This window comes from Hemicordylus capensis, chromosome 1 (assembly GCF_027244095.1).
Source record: "Hemicordylus capensis ecotype Gifberg chromosome 1, rHemCap1.1.pri, whole genome shotgun sequence".
Taxonomy (NCBI): domain Eukaryota; kingdom Metazoa; phylum Chordata; class Lepidosauria; order Squamata; family Cordylidae; genus Hemicordylus; species Hemicordylus capensis.
This window is the reverse complement of record NC_069657.1, coordinates 237,582,597-237,602,594: the sequence shown is the minus strand read 5'-3', so window position 1 is coordinate 237,602,594 and position 19,998 is coordinate 237,582,597. Positions and strand designations below refer to the sequence as shown.

At 46.0% G+C, this 19,998-nt stretch overlaps 1 protein-coding gene across 9 annotated transcripts in view; it reads left to right on the top strand.

The window, feature by feature from the left end:
- Positions 1–19,998, top strand: part of CPS1 (carbamoyl-phosphate synthase 1) — a 175,815-nt gene that overhangs the window by 46,446 nt on the left and 109,371 nt on the right. For 8 of the 9 annotated variants that reach the window (XM_053283401.1, XM_053283406.1, XM_053283408.1 and 5 more), the window contains exons 15-17: positions 717–915; positions 7,549–7,725; positions 16,200–16,318. In XM_053283401.1, the coding sequence (XP_053139376.1) occupies positions 717–915; positions 7,549–7,725; positions 16,200–16,318 (495 nt within the window). The remainder of the gene's footprint in view (positions 1–716; positions 916–7,548; positions 7,726–16,199; positions 16,319–19,998) is intronic. The other variant, XM_053283405.1, reaches the window with a different exon arrangement.

Here is a 19,998-nt window from a genome sequence, read left to right as displayed (position 1 = left end):
TCTCTAGGTGAGTACCAGCAATTCCTCTTTGACCTTTTTCAGTATGTATTTTGATTCAGCCAAAAAATAGGGTAGGGGTGTGCAAAACATTCAACCAAATCAAATTTGAATTGATTCAACTTGAAACAGCTTGAACAGAATTTGATTCATTCTAGTTGATTTGAATTTGCCTGAACTTGAATAGAAATCGCTCGAATTTGATTTGAATTCGTCCAAATCCAGATCGATTCAAACATATTCCATTCCAATTTGAATTCGATTCAGATTTGAATAGTTTCAGTTTAATTTCTTGCACATCCCTAAAATAGGGTGGTATAGCCACTTTGCTGTGGCTGGATCTCATGCAGCCCTTTAAATATGATCATGGTGAAAGTATGTGTGATCACCAAGATCATATGAATATTATCAACACCACTTTTAGTGGCCTGGATGGGAGGAGACAGGTAGTTCCTATATGATATGCTTGTCTTGCAAGATTTCCATTATTCAAATGCTACTGAGGGAGCGTGATGAAGCAGTAAACATGCCACTCCAGGAAGACATGAATTGGCCCTGATACACAATATTTATTGAAAGTGCTATGTTTTGCCGAACCATGTTAATGAATGATTGCGGTGTAATATTTCCTCTAGAAAGGCATTTTTTCATGAATATTCTCATGAACTACAACAAACGTCCACCAATTTGAAAATGTTGCTTTTTATTATCGACGCCAGGTACCCTTTGGCATTTATTGCTGCCAAAATTGCCCTTGGAATCCCCTTACCAGAAATTGAGAACGTTGTATCTGGAAAGACAACTGCTTGTTTTGAACCTAGCCTGGACTATATAGTAACCAAAGTACCCCGCTGGGATCTTGACCGCTTTCAGGGAGCCTCTAACAAGATTGGTAGCTCTATGAAGAGCGTTGGTGAGGTCAGTGTACGGTTTATTTTCAATTTCTTCCTATTTTTTCTTGAAATGCTCTAATTCTGGTGTCCCTCTGTGGAATGTCAGCAAATAATAATTCTTAGCATGCTTATAACATTTTAGAGTATTCAAGTCACTTCGTTTATATTATCGTGTGATCCTTACAATAATCCCATAACATAAATCAGTTTTGTTATCCCCTTATTGCAGATAGAGGGCTGCATGGTTGCTGAAGGCCACATAGTGAGTTCATGGCAGAGATCAGATTCAAAGCAGGGCTTTCCTAACTTGTAGCTCAGTCTCTTTGCTATACTAATGGCCAGGCTTAGACCTCTTACATAGAGGTCTCAAAGGATATATCTATGCCACACATTTATTTTGGTTTTATATTGCATCACTGTCATAGTTTCCCACCCCTCAAGGATACTGGAATATGAGAAGCTGCCTTATACTGAGTAAGATTATTGCTCCATCTAGCCCAGTATTGATACTTGGTTGCTGGGTGCTTGTTTTTTCCCATTCTCCCTCTTGAGGGAGAGAAAGTTAAAAACAAGCATCTAGCAATGAAGTGTCTTCTGGGAATGAGCTCCGGAGAGCTCATGCAGCCCTTCCAGAGCTCTGGCCACGCCCCCTTGCATGTGGTGTTGCAACAAGGGGGCGTGGCTAGAGTTGTGGAAGGGCAGCGGAGCCCTCCAGAGCACATTTTCCAGCTGTGCTCGATGCGGACTGTACATTTTGTTCATTAGAATGAACAAAATGTGCAGCCGGGAACCAACATGACCGAGGGCTTTGGAGCTTGTAGGGAAGGGGTGACGACGAGTGTTGAGTCAGGAGGCGCCCAGGAGGTGGGCAACTCAGGTTCTTTGAACCCATCTGCCCCATTGTCGCTTTGCTCTGATCTTTAAAAAACCCAATCCCAGTGGCTCTGGATGAGTGACAATGCTTTTAAACATATGCAGTTAAAAGAAGCAGATAAAATGTAACATGATGGCTGGCATACTGACTAAGCTAGTGGCATCATCATCATCATCATCATCATTATTATCATTATTATTATTATTATTAATTTCTATACCGCCCTTCCAAAAATGGCTCAGGGCAGTTTACACAGAGAAATAATAAATAAAAAAGATGGCTCCCTGTCCCCAAAGGGCTCACAGTCTAAAAAGAAACATGAGATACACACCAGCAACAGTCACTGGAAGTACTGTGCTGGGGGTGGATAGAGCCAGTTACTCTCCCCCTGCTAAATAAAGAGAATCACCACGTTAAAAGGTCCCTCCTTGCCAAGTTAGCATGCCAGGAAAATGCACCTGTGCTATGGAAGGCTTCCAGAGTACCACAATATGGTGTGCACAGGGTGTGAGGGGTGAATTTAGTCTATCTCTGCTTTCTCTGGAAATATCCTGAGCCACCTGAAAATATTTCCCTGAGGGCTGTGTGACACCCGCCCCCCCCCGCCCGTGACATATTTTTAGGTGGTGCAGGGCGCGCTTCTTGGGGAAGCAGAGCTTGAAAAAAGTTGCCCCACCCGCTCTGTGCGCTCCATTGCAGCAGATCTTCGAAAGGTCTCTACAGGGCAGGCCCATCTTGCAGGCATGCTGCTGCTGGCTTACCAGGTCAGCCATTGACAGAGATGTGGGAAAAATTCTGGAAACATTTCCCATACTTTATTTTTCCAGTGGAAAAGTTCTCGTGTCTAAAATGTCATTGGCTGACACCTGGACTAGCACTGCTCGTGTTTAGCAGTGTAAGTTCCGGACTACAACTGTGCTGTGGCTTGAGTGGGAGAAGAGGTGACTTTCGTCAGCTTGTCCTTCCCTCTCAAGCCCGCTGTGCATCACATGGCCCTTTCTCCCACTCAAGGGTCAGCACAATGGTAGTCCAAAACTCGCACTGCTGCACGTGAGCAATGTCAGCCCTGTTTCATAAAATTCAGTAGTACCAACGAATGGATGCAATGCAATATTAGGCAAGTTCAGCAATAGCATAATTGTAATTAATGTTTTTCAGGTGATATGAAGTGTGTGAGAGGGTATATATGTTTTATTGATTATTGAGAATTCCATTTTAAAAAAACAAACTTCATTTCACATAAAGCTTTGAATTTGTTTCAGTATAACAGTTAAAGCACGCGAAGTGTCTTTATTGTTCCTCCCCATCAGATATTTCAGCTTGGCTGCTTGAAAAGCTTTTGAGATACATTGTGAAAAATTAATATGATAGTAGTCAAATATAGTTACTTTATAAACAGGTCAAATAACATTTCAAATCAGATCATAATCTATTTAGGGCATCAGGAAAATTGGTTTAGTAACTATTTTGAAAAAAGAAAAATAATGCAACATTTATGCAAATGTGGGGGAGATTTACATGGGAAAATTTTGCAGTTCATAATTTCCCAGAAAACTCACATATCTGGACGTTGGTTATATCACAGTTAAGCCAGTTATGAATAGCAAAGATGAACGCTGAGTAGCTTTTCTAGCTCAGTTCACCAGAGAGCTATTGCAAGATAGTATCTAAGGCCTGAACTGTGAACCTGGAGGACCCCCATTCAAATCTTGCCTCTGCTATGAATACAAGAGCTGGACTTAGCAAGCCACTGTTCTCTCATCTTCAGTCACTATGTGCAATAACACTGACCTATTTTAGAGGGTTATTACAGAGTTATGTACATGAAACACTCTGATCAATATATAAATGTTAAACATTGAGGTTATTTTCTTGACCTATGTTCATCTCCCCATAAGGTTTGTCAGAGCTTATGACTTAAAAGACTCATAACTGACATAAACTCAGTTGGACTAGGACCAGGAAGACCTGAGTTCGAATCCCCATTCAACCATGAAACTCGGTGATTCTGGGCCAGTCGTGTATCTCTCAGCCTAACCTACCTCACAGGGTAGTTGTGAGGATAAAAATAACCATATACACCACTCTAAGCTCCTCTCAGAGGAAGAGTGAGATATAAATGTACAAAATAAATAAATAATAAAATCTCCTCCAAAATGTAGCAGGTATTTGGATTTAAAGAGTATACTTTGGGCCTGATTTATGAGGAACATGGGTCCTGGGTGAAAAATCCTCACCCAGGAAAGACAGCTGAAAAGGCCCTCTCTCTGGTTATCCTCTTCCTCACCTCAGAATGTGCAAACACACAAAGAAGGGACTCCAAGCATGATCTTACAAGTAGGCAGCTTCATAGGGAAGTTGGTGGTCCTTCAGATACTTTGCTCCTAAAAAGAGATCATGATCATAAGCCAGTGTGGTATAGTGGTTAGAGTGCTGGACTAGGACCGGGGAGACCTGAGTTCAAATCCCCATTCAGCCATGAAACTAGCTGGGTGTCTCTGGGCCAGTCACTTCTCTCTCAGCCTAGCCTACTTCACAGGGTTGTTGTGAAAGAGAAACTCAAGTATGTAGTACACTGCTCTGGGCTCCTTGGAGGAAGAGTGGGATATAAATGTAAAAATAATAATAATAATTAATAATGACTGCTGTAGTTTTGCTGCACAACTTTCCAGAGAAATAGTTGATCTGGTCGTAATCAGAGAGACTGTTCTCACAAGCAGCCTAGCCTGGGCTAGGCTGCTTGTGTGGAGCTCTGGCATTTGTGCAGATTCTAGCCCTCCTGCCCAGCCTAACCCTGCTCCCAAGCTTGGCTCTTAGCTGAGGGTAAGGGAGCAAGCACTCCCTCAGCCCAGCGGCCTGGCTCACGTGATTCGTCGTCTCCATGGAGCTGAGGAGACACACAGACGGGTGCCTAGAGTGCCCCTCTGCCAGGGGAATCCTCCAAGGCACCACATTTGTCCTGTGGTACGTTGTGGGATATGCCGAGGCTGGGAAATTGAGTCCTGGCCACTGTTGCTTCTCACTGCTGGGAGCAGTGTGGATAGTCATCTGTGTTGCTACCGGCAGCACAGGTTGTGTGGGTGCATGGCTTGCGTGACAAAAGGTTAAAGAGGGATCATCTGGGAGAAGGCAGGTTGAATCTTGCCTCACCCTGCTCCCAGTCGTGTGAATGGGTGGAGTCTCACATACAGACTAATGTAATGCATGTGTGAGAAAGTTCTCTGTATGCAGGGGGAGAGGGGTGATTTTCATCAAATCCTAGTGCCTCCCAACAGAATCTCCCTGGAGATCCCCAACCCTCTGGGACATATTTTCAGGGACATCGGGAACAGCAGAGTAAAGGGGACAGTGACGAAAATCACCTGTTCCTCCTGCATGTGCAAAATGTTCTTACATGCATGTGATGTTAGTCAGTACATGAACTGAAGTACATGAACTGAAATATCTTTAGCAAGCTGTACTGGATTTCTACTTTCTTTCTGCTGGTGAAATTTGATAAATCTGGTACCCAGACAATGAACTGAGTGAGGAAGTCTGAGTTTCTTTATATATTCTACGGGCCCCACCCCCCCCACCCCCGCTTAAAATGTTGTGTACTGCCTTAAGACATATGAACAGGGAATGTTTTAAATATAAATAACTAGGCTGAAAAATTAAAATCTGGCTTCTGTGGCTCTCTGTAATACAGAAAGCTGCATTTCCATAGACAGTTTCCCCTTCGGAATTAATAGGTTCATTTTGGACAGGTCTTCATATAAGAGTGGTGGTGGAAAAGAGTCTGACATTTAAAATCTTAATTTAAGACTGTCTGGAACAACATTGACATCTTCATCTCCAAGTTTCAAGAGGAATGGAATAAGTCAAAATGGGTAAATTATACAGCTAATTAGCTAATTACCCGTCCGCTACCCAAAGTACAATAATTAATTATATATTTGCTCATTGTCTTGCTCCTTTTCCTAATGTTTTGAAGCCTCTCTTCAGTTAAATTATTTCGACAAGTGAGACCTAGTTTAGAGCATCAATTGTCATTTTGCCTTTTCTCCTTTCCCTTCCCCCTGCATAGAAAAGTATAGTTCACACCATTCATGTATGGATGAGATAGAACTCTAGAGGAATTGCTTACCTTAATAATCACAGCTTTAATCATTAATGGGTTTTAAGATATAAGCTGGGAAATGTGTGTACAGACTCAGAAAGACATTGGGTTTCACAGTCTTATTTTTTTAGCACATTTGAAGACCATTTTCCTATTAATTCAAAGTAGCTTACAGTGCCACTTAAAATATCACTTAAAACAACATAAACTCTAAAAGCAATAAAAATAATTCACAAGCAAGACTTGTAGAGAACAAGAGAGAATAACAGCACCCAACTCTTCAAGTTAGTTCATATTCAGGCTGCTAGTTCTAGGAAGACAAAATCATAGTCCCTGGTTGGAGACCTGTGGGTAGAGTCTAGCAGTCAAGATATGGAACCCATACAAAATGTTCTGTACCACCATGCAGTATCTCCATATAGAATACCAAACCAATACAGAGAATACTTGCACAATCTAGACTCTAACTATATCATAAGCACAAAGCAAAAACTAAAAGTACACAACTCAAGCAAGTGCACATGCATCACACTCACATGCAGCTTATTATTAGGGAATTAAGTATACAAGAAACATTTACCCATCTTACAGATGAGAAGCACTGAAGCTGAGAGTCTCTAGTCTGAAAGACAATCGGGGCCCACACTGGATGTGACATTAAATGTGTTAAATGCATTATTGTCTCTACATTCATTTCATTTTTTTAAAAGAGCAGTTACAGGGGGTATGTTTTTAACCCCTTCCTTCTGTAATGTGCTCATGATCTGGATCCAGATCCTAAAGATGCTGTTTGCCTCAAGAGGGAAGTCGTCATTTCCCCAGAAGTGCATTTAATGCCATGTTTAGTAGGGAACTTGACACCGTGCTCATCAAAAAGGAATATCAAGTCACAGGCAAGCCAATTTCTTGTCTCTCAGGCCCAGTCATGCCCCACCAGCACCATTTTCAGCTTTTCTGGATTTAGCTTCCATCTGTTCATCCTAATCAATTGGACCACCACCTCCAAGGACTGGGTAAAGGCAGAGCAACAGCTTTGGAATGCTCAGTCATAGAAACAGAAAGCTGATGGTATCTCTTCCTAAAACTTTGGATGATCTCTCCCTGCCATAACTAGCAAAAAAAGTGTGTGTGTGTGTGAGAGAGAGCGAGAGAGAGAGCGAGAGCGCGAGAGAGCGAGCGAGAGCGCGAGAGAGCGCAAAAGCACTCTCATGCTTCCACTTTCTGCCATATGTTGTTGTTTCTGAAATCCACATCTTCCCATGGAAGAAATGTGTAAATTCCTTTTTGGAATGTGACATCATCTAAGCAGAAAGAAGAAGCAGAATCTCAAATGTGCTTGCATGTCTGTTTTTTTGGTTTTTTTTGCTGCAGTTGTGGCCCCCTCACATTTTAAGATCCATGGGCCACTGGCAGCATAAATTAAAGCAGTTGCAACAGTCTCCCATTCTCCCCCCCCCCCACATCTATCTGGTTGAACAGGTGGTTGAACACTAGAGCTGAAGCGTTACCTCCCAAAATTTCTTCTTAATATTCCCCCCTAAAGTCTATGCTGGATATTGTGGAGAGAACTTGAATGATACCCGTCTTGCCTGGTTGGAGTTTGAAAACTCCTAAATGAGATGAAGAAGTAGGATGGGGGTATGGGTATCTCCTGGGCAGGCTAAAAGGGCTGTGTCGTTTTGCAGGTCATGGCTATTGGGCGCACTTTTGAAGAGAGCTTCCAGAAGGCCTTAAGAATGTGCCATCCCTCTGTTGATGGTTTCACATCATGTCTGCCATTGAACAAAGACTGGCCTGCTAACATGGATATCAGGAAAGAGCTGGCCGAACCCTCCAGCACACGTGTTTATGCGATGGCCAAGGTATTTCTGAAGGAAGTGGATGATTTGATCTCATCTGCTTTATACCCATCATTATTATCAATCACTTTTTACACAGCTTATCTGCTAGCCACCACATGGAACAGCTATTGTAAACTATATGCGGACCGGTAGTATCTACACCTTTCCAGGACAAATATAAGCACTTGGTTCTTCTCTACTACATGGTCCATATTTTTGCGGGTGGTGCCTGTGCTGCTGGTTTTGTGCTAAGAGCTGAACAGAGAGCATGGAATACTCCCATGCAGAAACAGCTTGAATGTGGCAGTGCTATTGTTCAATGCTAAAGCTACAAGTGCCAAATGAGCCCTCAGGCAAAATTTGTTTCAAATGCCCTGTGGTGGCATATACTTCTGCATTCTCGGCTGGTGTAGGAGGTCACCCAAGCTTGGGATTACATCCCCCCCACATGCTCCAAAAGGCAGGAAGTAGTCATACTTGAAGATCCTTAACCCAGTCCATGTGGGCGGATCTCCTCAGTTCTACTTCCTGCCTTTGCTCCAGAAGGCTCGCATTACAGCTCGCTGGCTTTGGCCTAGTTAACTAGGCCTCTTCTTTTCTTCTGCTTATATTCCTATTGTTTTTGACTATTTCCAATCTATTCTTCACCTGGTATTCTACTACTATTAGTTCTCTCTAGTTACTAAAGAAAAAAGAAAAAAATAATAATTTTAAATTAAAAAAAAAAATCATATCTGTTCTTCTACTGTCCTTTCTGTTATTCGTTACCTCTCCTCACCTCTTGCCGACCTTTTGGCCGATGTCCGCTAAAAAGACCTTCGGACTCCTGGCTATTAGGGAGAGATCCGCCCATCAGCACCTGTTCCCGCCAAAAACTCGGGACTGCGCAAATCCTGTAAGGAAAATGGCAGATGTATCAGATGACCTTGCTGGCGCCTGTAGGCCACAGCGGTCCTCTCTGTTGCCAGATACCGGTGAGGAGACTGGGCGCAATCCATGCCACCAGCAATCCACCGAAGCAGGACGCAGGTGGCGGCACCAGAATCGGAGGCTTCCTGACAAGGAGGCCCCGTTGGTGGCCAGATACCGGTGAGGAGACTGGGCGCAATCCATGCCACCAGCAATCCACCGAAGCAGGACGCAGGTGGCGGCACCAGAATCGGAGGCTTCCTGACAAGGAGGCCCCGTTGGTGGCCAGATACCGGTGAGGAGACTGGGCGCAATCCATGCCACCAGCAATCCACCAAAGCAGGACACAAGTGGTGGCACCAGAATCGGAGGCTTCCCTACAAGGAGGCCCCGTTGGTGAGAGAGCTTTCGCCTGGCAGCGCGAGCAAGGTAAGCCTGTGATGTTTGGCCTCGCCCCCCCCCCAACTCCTTTCCCTAGCAGTTGGGCGTGCAGGAGGAGGACTGCCTCAGCGAGTATTGGGGCCACGCTAAAAGGAACGTCAGCAGGAGTGGCCGCCCCAGAGCCTGTCGGAATCAGACGGGGAAGACGTGCAGGATGATGAGGCAGGCGGTGCTGAGCCCGTGGATGGGGCGTCGGAGCACCCAGAAGGCCATGAACAGCTCCCTCCGGTAAGATCGGGACTTGCTCAGGGGGGAGGAGGTGAGTGCAGATGCCCCCTATGTGGCCCCTCCCTCAGGGCCTACTCCTACAGGGAATGTGGGGGTTCCCCCTCATGCTGCCACTGCAAAGGGCTGGATTCAGGAGGCCGTTCAGGTCTCACTGGCAGCGGCGCTTAAAGCGCGGAAGCCTGCAAGGCATTGCAAGGCAGGCTGTGATCCATGTGTCGCCCTCAGACTCTCAGGAGGAGACGGTGCCCGCTAAGCAGCCCAGGGTGGCTATACGCCAGGACTCTGTGCCCTTGTATAGGGGGAGGTCTTCAGATGAGTCTGGAGAGGACTCCCCAGATCTATTGTGACCCAGGGTCAGTGGGTCAGAGACATTGCTGGGCAACCCAGACAAGGGGCCCTCCTCCTCGGAAGAGGGGGAGATGATTGAGGACTCTGCTGCAAACTTACACAGTCAGAGGCTCTCTCTTATGGTGGATTTTCAGTCACTAATTAACCAGGCTATTGCTGCGCTTGATCTGTAGCCAGTTACAGAGGAACAGATCTCTCCTGTGTCCAAGGGCTCCTTGGTGCTGCCTAAGGCTAAGGTACCGCAGATTAAATCAGTGATACCTGAGGGCTTTACTAAGACCATCAAGGAGGAATGGGCAGCTATTGCGACTCCCAAAGCGTATGTTGGCATTGGCTAGCAAATTGTACAACTTTGAGGAGGAGACTCTGGACTTGCTGAAGGTGCCACTTACGGTTGCTCACTTCGGGGCCCTACTTAGTAGCACAGTGGTACCCAAGGATGGGGACTCCTCTTCTAAGGAGCCAGAAAACAGAAAAGCAGAATCTGCACTGTGCAGGGCTCACGAGGCTTGAGCAGTGGCCATCAGAGCTGACACCACTGTGTCCTTGGTGTCTAGAGCATCGGTCTTGTGGATTGGCGAGTTACCCAATGACCCTCCCACTAATCAATCTAAGATGTGGCGTAAGCTACTTCGTCTGCAGAGGGCGGCTGCCTTTTCAGCGGATGCTACTCTGGACAGTGTTCAGTTCTCGGCACGTGCGGTCAGTGCAGGTGTCCTGGCAAGACGCAACATATGGCTAAAATTTTGGAAGTTGATAATACGTCTAGGGCTAAATTAGCCGCTGTTCCCTATGCTGGGGGGAAAGCTAATTGGGAATGAGGCCCTGAAAGAGGTCCTCATTGAAACTAAGGATAACCGCAGGGCTCTGCCATCAGCTCCTAGGAAGAAGGACAAGAGTTTTAATCATAGACCGATGCAAACCTTCAGGGCGTTTAGACCTCAGTTTGTCAGAGGGAGCCTTTTAGGCCTTTTCGATCGCAGTGGAACAGATCCAGAGGCCAAGGCAGGCAAGGGTTCACTCAGCAGAACCATCAGTCTCTCGGAAACCAGCAGCGGGGCCCCCAAGCAGCAGTCCTGACTCCCACTCAGGCAAAGTGGGGGTCTGCCATTTGGCCTGTTTGGAAAGAATCCATCGACAGGTGGGTTCTTTCCATTAGTCTACACGGGTACGAAGTGGAGCTGGCCAGCCCCCCAGGAAACAGATTCCTCCTTACCCCTAGATCTGGGAAACCGGAAAAGCACAAGGGGTTGTCCATGGCCATTCAGTATCTGGTGGCTATAGGGGCCATAGAGGACGTCCCACCTCTTCAGAGAGGCAAGGGCATCTATTCTGTGATTTTTACGGTGCCAAAAAAGGACGGATCGGCCAGGGCAGTTCTCAACCTACGCCCAGTCAACCGTTTTGTGATAAAAATGAGGTTCAGGATGGAAACCCTTTGTACCATCTCAGAAGCATTGCAGATGGGGGACTACATGACTTCAATAGATCTCCAGGAGGCCTATTTACACATCCCCATTCATCCACGCAGTCGACATATACTCCACTTCTGCTACATGGGGAGGCATTATCAGTACAGAGCCCTTCCTTTTGGTCTCTCATCAGCCACCCGAGTTTTTATGAAGGTTCTAGTCTGCTAGTGGCCACTTTATGCACTGAGGGGGTCCACCTGTATTGTTACCTTGACAACTTGCTCAAGAAGGGGCAGTTCAGTCGGCTCTGTCCAGAACAATGTCTGTGTTACGTGCGCATGGGTTTCTGATAAATGTGGGCAAGAGTCACCTGATGCCCACACAGAGCCTTCGTCATTTGGGCATGGTAATGGACACCTCAGTAGGCAAACTGTTGCTGCCACAGGATCGGATGGAGGTCTTAACGTCACTGGCTCGTGTGATTGCTTCGAGACTGTGGGCCAGCCTTCTCAATCTAGCAAGTTTGTTGGGTCTCATGGTGGCGGCTATGGACTCGGTGCCTTGGGCGAGGTTTTCATCTACGCCAGTTACAGTGGGGTTTCCTCCCTTACCAGCACAGGATTGCCCTCTAACGTGACAAGAACATTCCTCTCTAGGTGTCTCTTCGCGAGTCGATTCGTTGGACGGCCCGGGGAACCTAGACAAGGGCAAGCTGTTCATAGAACCGGAGAGAGTGATGGTCACGACGGACACCAGTCTATCGGGCTGGGGGGCTCACTGTTGGAACAGTGCTGCCCAGGGGCTTTGGTTGGTGGAAGAGTTGCTCCATAGCATAAACTGGCTCGAGCTGTGGGCTGTCTTTCTGGCCGTAAGAGCCTTCACGCCCTTGGTGAAGGGAAGGTATATCTTAATGTGTAGAGAACAACTTAATATCCATTCTGGACCATCATGTAAACAGAATTTCCAGTGTTCGGGCAGATTGGCTAAGACGGCAGGAGATCCAGCCGGCAGAATGGGGCCTGCACCCTCAAGTATTTAGGTGGCTGACAGAGCAGCTGGGGTGTCCCCAGATAGACTTGTTTGCATATCCTCAGAATGCCAAGATTCAGAGGTTTTACTCACGTTTCCTGATGTTGGGGGCAGAAGAGACGGATACGCTATCGGTGCCATGGCCTCCGTGTCTGCTGAATGCATTTCCTCCAGTGCCGCTGCTCTCCCGTTGCCTCAGGAAGCTGCGGGGTTTCCGGGCATCCCTGATATTGATTGCGTCTTTTTGGCCCAGAGGGCCTTGGTTTTCCGAGATCATCGACTTGACCGTAGGTCATCCACTCAGTTTGCCAGACCATCCAGTTCGGCTGTGTCAAGGTCCGATTTATCATCCTTGCATCTAGAAAGTGTTCAGCCAACAAGATTTACCAATCGACTTGGCGTAGTTTTCTGCGCTGGACAGCAAAGCTCTCCCTGCAGCTGGACAAGTGCAGGTCGAGGGGATTACTAGGTTTTCTTCAGGATGGCCTTGCGCTTGGTCTGAAACCCAACACGCTTAAACACCAGGCGGCGTGCTTGATCCAGATGTTGTTTCTTCATCAGCGTTTGTTCAGGCGTGGCACCCTCTTCTACGCAAGTTCTTGAGGGGGGCAGCTTTGTTGTCTCCTCTGGTCTGCCATCGTTTTCCGTCATGGGATTTGCATATTGTGTTGTGGGGTCTGCAGTTTCCGCCATTTGAACCACTTTGATCTGTATCATTGCAGATGCTGTCCTGGAAGGTGGCCTTTTTAGTAGCTGTAACATCAGCCAGGAGGGTTTCTGAATCGCAGGCTCTGTCAGTTCAGAGTAATTTGTGTAATTTCTCTAAGGACTCTGTGAGACTTATCCCGGATCCTTCGTTTATCCCTAAGGTAAAGTCTCAGTTTCATCGTGAGGTGGTCATTTAATTACCTTCTTTTTGTCCGGATGCTCGTCACCCTGCAGAGAAGGAGTGCAACCGGACGCAGGCTTTTCGTAAGTCAGATGCTCTTTTTGTGGCCTTTAAGGCTTCTAAGATGGGATGCAAGGTCTCTTCAGCCATTATTGCTCGATGGGTTCATTCATGCATTACGATGTTGTATGAAGCCCAGAAACTTTCGGTGCCTGGTCAGATTACGGCGCACTCAACTACATCGGCAGCCACTTCCACTGTGTTATCTTCACCGGTGTCCCATGAAGAGATTTGCAAGGCGGCTACTTCGTTGTCGCCTTTTACATTTTCAAGGCATTACAAGTTGGATGAACATGAAGCTGCCAGAGCAGCATTTGGTCGGAGGATCCTGCAACAGGTCCTTCCGGGTCAGTAGCTCCAGCTTGGGTATTTTCCCTCCCGTGGTTGGTGCTGTGGTATGTCCCAAGCTTGGGTGACCTCCTACACCAGCCGAGAAAGGTACATTGGTACTCACCGTGAAGGTGTCTTCTGGCTGGTGTAGAAGAGGTCACCCAAGGCCCGCCCGGGTTGTGTTAGGCTGGAGCTGATGATCTGGTTGTAGGGGGACAGTTTTTCTGTCTTTCTCTGCATTATTGTTTGTATATTGTTGTATATTCTCTGTTGTGTTCTGTGGTTTTCATTCCGTAGCTTGAGCTGTTTTAAGCACTGAGGAGATCCGCCCACATGCACTGGGTTAAGGATCTTCAAGTATGACTACTTCCTGCCTTTTGGAGCATGTGGGGGGGATGTAATCCCAAGCTTGGGTGACCTCTTCTACACCAGCCAGAAGACACCTTCACGGTGAGTACCAATGTACCTTTCTCTGCTAATTTTCTGTATAAGAGTAGAGGCCAAGTAAAAGGTAGACAAGGTAGCAGTCTTACATGAAGTCCTCCTTAATTAAGAGGTAGAAACAAGGAGCCTATTGCTAGTTTCTTTCACTGAAACACGAGTTGGCATTCTTTTCTCTCAGATTCTCTACTCAATTATACAAGGTCATTTTTGTTATTTTAGTCCTGATATTCTGCAAGCAGGGTAGAGAAGGGGAGACACTGATTCTTCCAGAGTGAAATGATTCAAATCAGTGTCATTCTCAGCTGGAACTGCTCTGGTCAGAACTCTCTAAACATTGTTCTGACACTTAAAGAATGAACAATTTATTCCTATTACTGCAAAGCCTTGTTAAGTCATGTTGCAAATATTGTCAAAAGTCAAAAGTCCTCCTTTAACCCTCGTTCCCTTCAAAATGTGTCTTTTTTAATTGGACTGATAACAGTTATGACTGTTTACATTCAAGAGATGTGCACAGCTCTAACCCCGCTGATACTTTCCCAGCTGCATGAAAAAGGAGGCAAAAGTAGAGATGCTGAGGATAATGGAAGTGTGTGTATTGCTGTGCCAAGCTGGGCTGACAAAGGTTTAACTGAAACTTCATGTCATGTATTTGATGGAATGGACTACTGCGTCCAAAGGTTCATGACACAAGAAGGTCCAGCTCTCATTGTACAACTTTAGACTGTAGTCAGAAGCTCATATGACTGAATGTTCCTCCAGTAAAAAAATAAAATAAAATAAAAATCATTGAACACAGAAAACACAGAGAGGTCCAGTTACAATCGCCACTGGCTCATTTGGTTGTGACTTGGCCTTCTCTGTTGTTGCCCCAGGGCTCTGGAATATGCTCCCTGTTGAAATAAGAGCATTTCCTCCTCTGTTTGTTTTTAGGAAGACCCTCAAGACATATCTCCCCCCCTCCCCAGGCTTTTAACTGAAATTTAAATTTTAACATGTTTTTACCCACTGAGGTTGTTTTTATCTGTTTTATGAATTTTAACTGTTTTATATTGTTTTTATATTTATTATTAACTTTGTACACTGCCTGGAGATGCCTATAACAGGCAGTATAGAAATGTGACTAAATAAATAAATAAAACTAGCATGTCAGGGAGAAAGCTAGGCTAGAACTCTTCTCTCTGACATTGACTATATGTGTAGAGCAGGGTTTCTTAACCTTGGGCCCCCAGATGTTGTTGGACTACAACTCCCATAATCCCGAGCCCCAATGGCCTTTGGTTGGGAATGATGGGAATTGAAGCCCAACAACGTCTGGGGACCCAAGGTTGAGAATCCCTGGCTCACATGATTAAATGTTCCCCTCTACCTCCTGTCCTAAAGCTCTACGCCAGGGTTTCTTAACCTTGGGCCCCCAAATGTTGTTGGACTTCAACTCCCATCATTCCCAACCAAAGGCCATTGGGGCTGGGGATTATGGGAGCTGAAGTCCAAGAACATCTGGGGACCCAAGGTTGAGAATCCCTGATGTGAGCTTCTCTCTCCAGGCTTGAGTGGTGTGCAGCCCAGACCCAGGTTTACCACTTCTGTGAGAATTAGGCCCAATTGGTTGAGAATCCGACTGTGCTGCTCTGCCCCATGTGGATGCAAGCTGCTTTACTATTGGGGAATGTGGTTGCATGTTTCTATCAGAATGCTTGCATTGCAGAGGTGGCCAATAATATACGTAGTGGAACTGGTGGCCATTGATCTCATCTTCTTAATAGCAAAACCTTATATAGTGGACAAAAGGCATGTGGTATAAATTCACTTTATTTTTTCATTTGAAAGGAAACTGAGTCTAAATTAGAACAAAATTCATGACATCCCAAGTCAACAGCAAGTGCATATACCTGTCTGGTCCTGAAACCAAGGTTTTCTAGTGCAGGTAGAGGGATGATTTGCATGATCACCCCTCACAGCGATTAAAGGAGGTGCCAAGAATGTCAGCAACTCCTTTAATGGCGTCACAGCAAGCGTAGTGTAGTGGTGTGGTGTGGGCTGTGTTAGTCTGAACCGGCCCAACATATTTTCAACCAGGAGCTCTAGGGGAGAGGGAGCTTGTGTTCACCCCTCCTCAGGAGCCCTTTGGAGTGATGGAGATAATGAAGAAAATAGGGAGGGGTGGATCTGGGGGGCTCTCAGAAGTTGTGGGGTCCAGATTCTTTGAACCCATCTGCTCAATTATAGCTACGCCCCTTTTTTCAACTCCGGAACAAACTGGCTTCTGCAATAAAATCTCCTGCATGTGTACTTAGAAGAAGCAAATCCCAGTGTGTTCAGCGAAGCTTCTTGCTTCCTAGTAAACCTGTTCAGGATTGCAGCCTTAGTCAATAGTACCGTGACTAATCCATTCCTCTGTTTTGCAGGCCTTGCATGACAACATCTCCGTAGATGATATTCATAAACTTACCGACATTGACAAATGGTTCATCTATAAGATGCGTGATATTGTGAAGATGGAGGAGAACTTGAAAGGACTTAATAGGTAAGACTGCCAAACCCATCTTCTTTTAAGGACACCCCAGGATATTATGTTCTTCATATAGTTATCTCAAACGTTAGGTAACGTGCTTCACCTTATGAAGGTGATTGTGTTTGTGCTTATCATGTGTACAGTGGTGATATACGGAAGTTTCTGATCACTACTAGATATCCATTTTTTAAATATTTGAACTACTGAGCAGTTTGCCCAAAGTGGACATTTGTATGGAAATATGGCCATGAATATTTGCTGTAGCTGACTGAGTAGATGTGTACTGGCTCCAGTTCTCACCCTAGCCGGTGTGCCCCATTCTTATTTCTCCTGGATCCTGCTTCTATCTGCCTCATCTGCACTCTTACCTCAAGTGCCTCTTTCTCCTTCAACCTTACTCAACTATAGCTCAACCTGTAGTCATATTACCAAAATGACCAGTATGTCTTCCAAACCTTAGAGAACGTGTACCACCTTAGAGAACGTGTACCTGGAAACAAATGTGTGCCAGCATAGAACGCGGAGAACCGTGTTCTATGCTGGCACACATTTGTTTCCAGGCAGTACTTTTTTTTCATAGTTGTTCATCTCTATTCATTTCCGAGCCATTGCTTCTAGGCCTCTTAAATATGTCAGTCTTTGTCCCTGTGATGTGTGTTGGTTGCAGTGGCATGCAAATGTGTCTGAAGTGAGAAGGGGGACTGGTGTAATGATTGTTTATGTGGGAAAGGCCCTGATGCCTCCTGTAAGCAGGGGAAAGCGGTGCAATTTCTCCATGCAATTAGTTTAGGGAAGGGGCATTTAAAAGTACCCTCTCAGGTAAAAGGCTGCAGATTTCTCCTGCCCATTACCTCCCCCTTCCTCCCAGTTTTCAGGAAGCATCTTTTTTTAGGCGCTCAGGCCGAAAGGCAGGTGAATACTTTGGTCAGGAAGTAGGCAGACCGATGGCCAAAGTCAGGCATTCTGAAGTCTTGTGGCACAGAGACCTACTAATGGCTTAACTTGGAAATATGTTACCCACACTGAGGAAAGGAAGCAGCTTTGGGAACATATCCTATCAGCCAAATTACCCCTGACAACCGCTTGACATTCCAGGCCAGGAGAATTAGGGGCTGTGCTGATAGCACATCTGGAATTGTCTTTAATTCTTCCCTCTAATCAGTGGCTCCTATGACAGGGATCAAGTGCCTGACCCATAGGCCTCCGAGCCAGAGTGGTGTAGTGGTTAGAGTGCTGGACTAGGACCTGAGAGACCTGAGTTCAAATCCCCATTCAGCCATGAGACTTGCTGGGTGACTCTGGGCCCCAGTCAATTCTCTCTCAGCCTAACCTACTTCACAGGGTTGTTGTGAGGAGGAACCTAAGTATGTAATACTCTGCTCTGGGCTCCTTGGAGGAAGAGCGGGATATAAAATGAAATAAGAATAATAAATTAATAATAAATAATAAATAATTAATAATAATAGTCTGATGGCACCTGAACCATTTCCATCTGTGCAGGGAAAGTAGCTCAAAAGAAGAAGGCAGATGTAGAGGTTTAGGACAATATTACGCTGGATGCTTATTAACCAATATTAGGCCTGTGCATGGCCCAATTTGTCAGATTCTCACCTGGCGGTGAGACTGTCACATAGACTCAACATGTCTGTGAGACTCCCCCACTCCCCCTGCACTTTCCCATCCTGTCCTCTCCTCCTGGGACCAGCTGGGGACAGGAGACAGTCTGCACAATGTCCATTCCGTAGAGCGTACTCAACCAGCCTTGCCTTCTGCAGCTGCTGTTTAAAAGGCACATTTCCCCCTTCAAAATTCCCTGTTAGGTCTCCAAGTGGAGCGGGTGGCTCTAAGATTTGTAGTTCTTTTTGTGGCTGCAGCCCGGGGACAGAAAGGAGACTTTGGAAAGGGGGAAATTGCTTTTAAAGCAGAAGCCATGGAAGGCCAGGCAGCTGGTTGATTGCTCCCTATGGGGCAAAGAGGATGCCATGCAGCCTGTCTCCTGCTGTTGCCCAGGTAGAGGAGGAGAGGGCAGGGCAGGTTTGTTATGACAGGCATGGCAGATATCAACAGAGTTTCCCCATGGCATCAGGGGCACTTCCAGCAGTTTCAACTGTCTGGAGGCTCCCTGCTATTGTGTTGGAACTCCCTCCAACAATTGCCAGCAGAAGACTTATTGGACTGACTTGTCTGTTGGACCAACGCCACTGCAAAGCCCTAACAGACAGAATTTTCCAATTTTACAGCCAGTTGAGACAGTTACAGAATGGCTGTTCTGAAGAAGAACAGATTAGGGTCTGAGCATTCCGGTGAGAGTAGGAGCTTGCAGCAGAAACCTCTCATGGAAAATCAAGACCCTGCTCAGTTAAAAATCAAAGACCGAAAATCACGGCTTTTATTACCTGCCAGCAGCAGCAACTCAGAGCCTCTGATGGAGATCACTGGCAGCTAATAAGTGGTTATATGAGATAACCATTGAGAGACAATCATGGGATCGGGTGGGGTGGGGTGGGGGCTAGAATCATCTTTGTAAAAAAGGAAACTTGACTAAACATTTTTTCGTGCTGCTAGGGACCCCTTCTTAGGGCTGTGTCCCCACAATTATGCTCCATGACTCATGAGTCACTCCTAAAACTAGGCTTAGTTCTGAAACTGAAACACCCTCTTTATAGGAAAACCATCATCTATTCATATGCAGCTTCTTTTGCAGTGAGTTCTGGAATATTATGCAAAGATTGAAGTATGGTGCTAAAATCTGTGTGATAAATTCTCTATCATCTTTATGGAGAATCATAGAGTTCTCCTGTTATAAGTGAATAACTTATTCTACAATATAAAATGAAGGTGAGTGTGTGGCTGATCCCTGAATCCCTAGAGCAGGCCCCTTGAAGAAGAAACAGTAGCTGTCTTCAGAGGTTTTTGGTGCCCTGGCATCCAAATCACATGGAAGATTTGTTTCTGGGTTCCATATGATCCTTCTCAGACAAGCGCAGTACCTGGGGGGTGCAGGTGGGTCAGCATTGGAGAACGTGGCCAGTTGGCATGTACCTGTTTCTCCTGAGAGCTGGGGAGTTATGGCTAGGTATGCAGGTATGCATCTATTTTCTTAGAGGGAAAATGTTTTTCCCCTCCCTCTTTACAAGCCCTTGTATTGATTCCCACCTCACTGTTCAGGCACAGTTGCTGGAATCAATCTAGAGCAGGGATTCTCAATGTTGGTTCCCCAGATGATAATCCCCAACCAAAGGCCACTGGGGCTGGGGATTATGAGTGTTGAAGTCCAACAACATCTGGGGACCCAATGTTGAGAATCCCGGATCCAGGGGACTTATTTGGGATTCAAGATGACTGACTTGAAAGGCAGTACTAGCTTGTACAAGCAGAGGTCACGAACAAGGTCAGGAAGATCTCCTGCTTGGGAGAGGGTAGGGTGGCAGGCAACTTGGTTGGAGAGGCGATGGGTTCCTTAGGAGTGAGCAGCAGTGGCATTTGGGAGATGCTACTTCCTAGCAGTCCCACTTCAGCCCTCTGTCACTGGTGTCCCCTTTTCCTTTTCTGCTCTCGTCTTGTCCTTGAGCATCTTCCACTGTAGGGGTCTGTGGCATTTGCAGGCTTCTGAGCTTCTCACCTGCAAAGGTGAGTTGGGCAGCTTGAGGGATCACTTCTTCTGAAAAAGTAGTATAGACATTTTATAGATA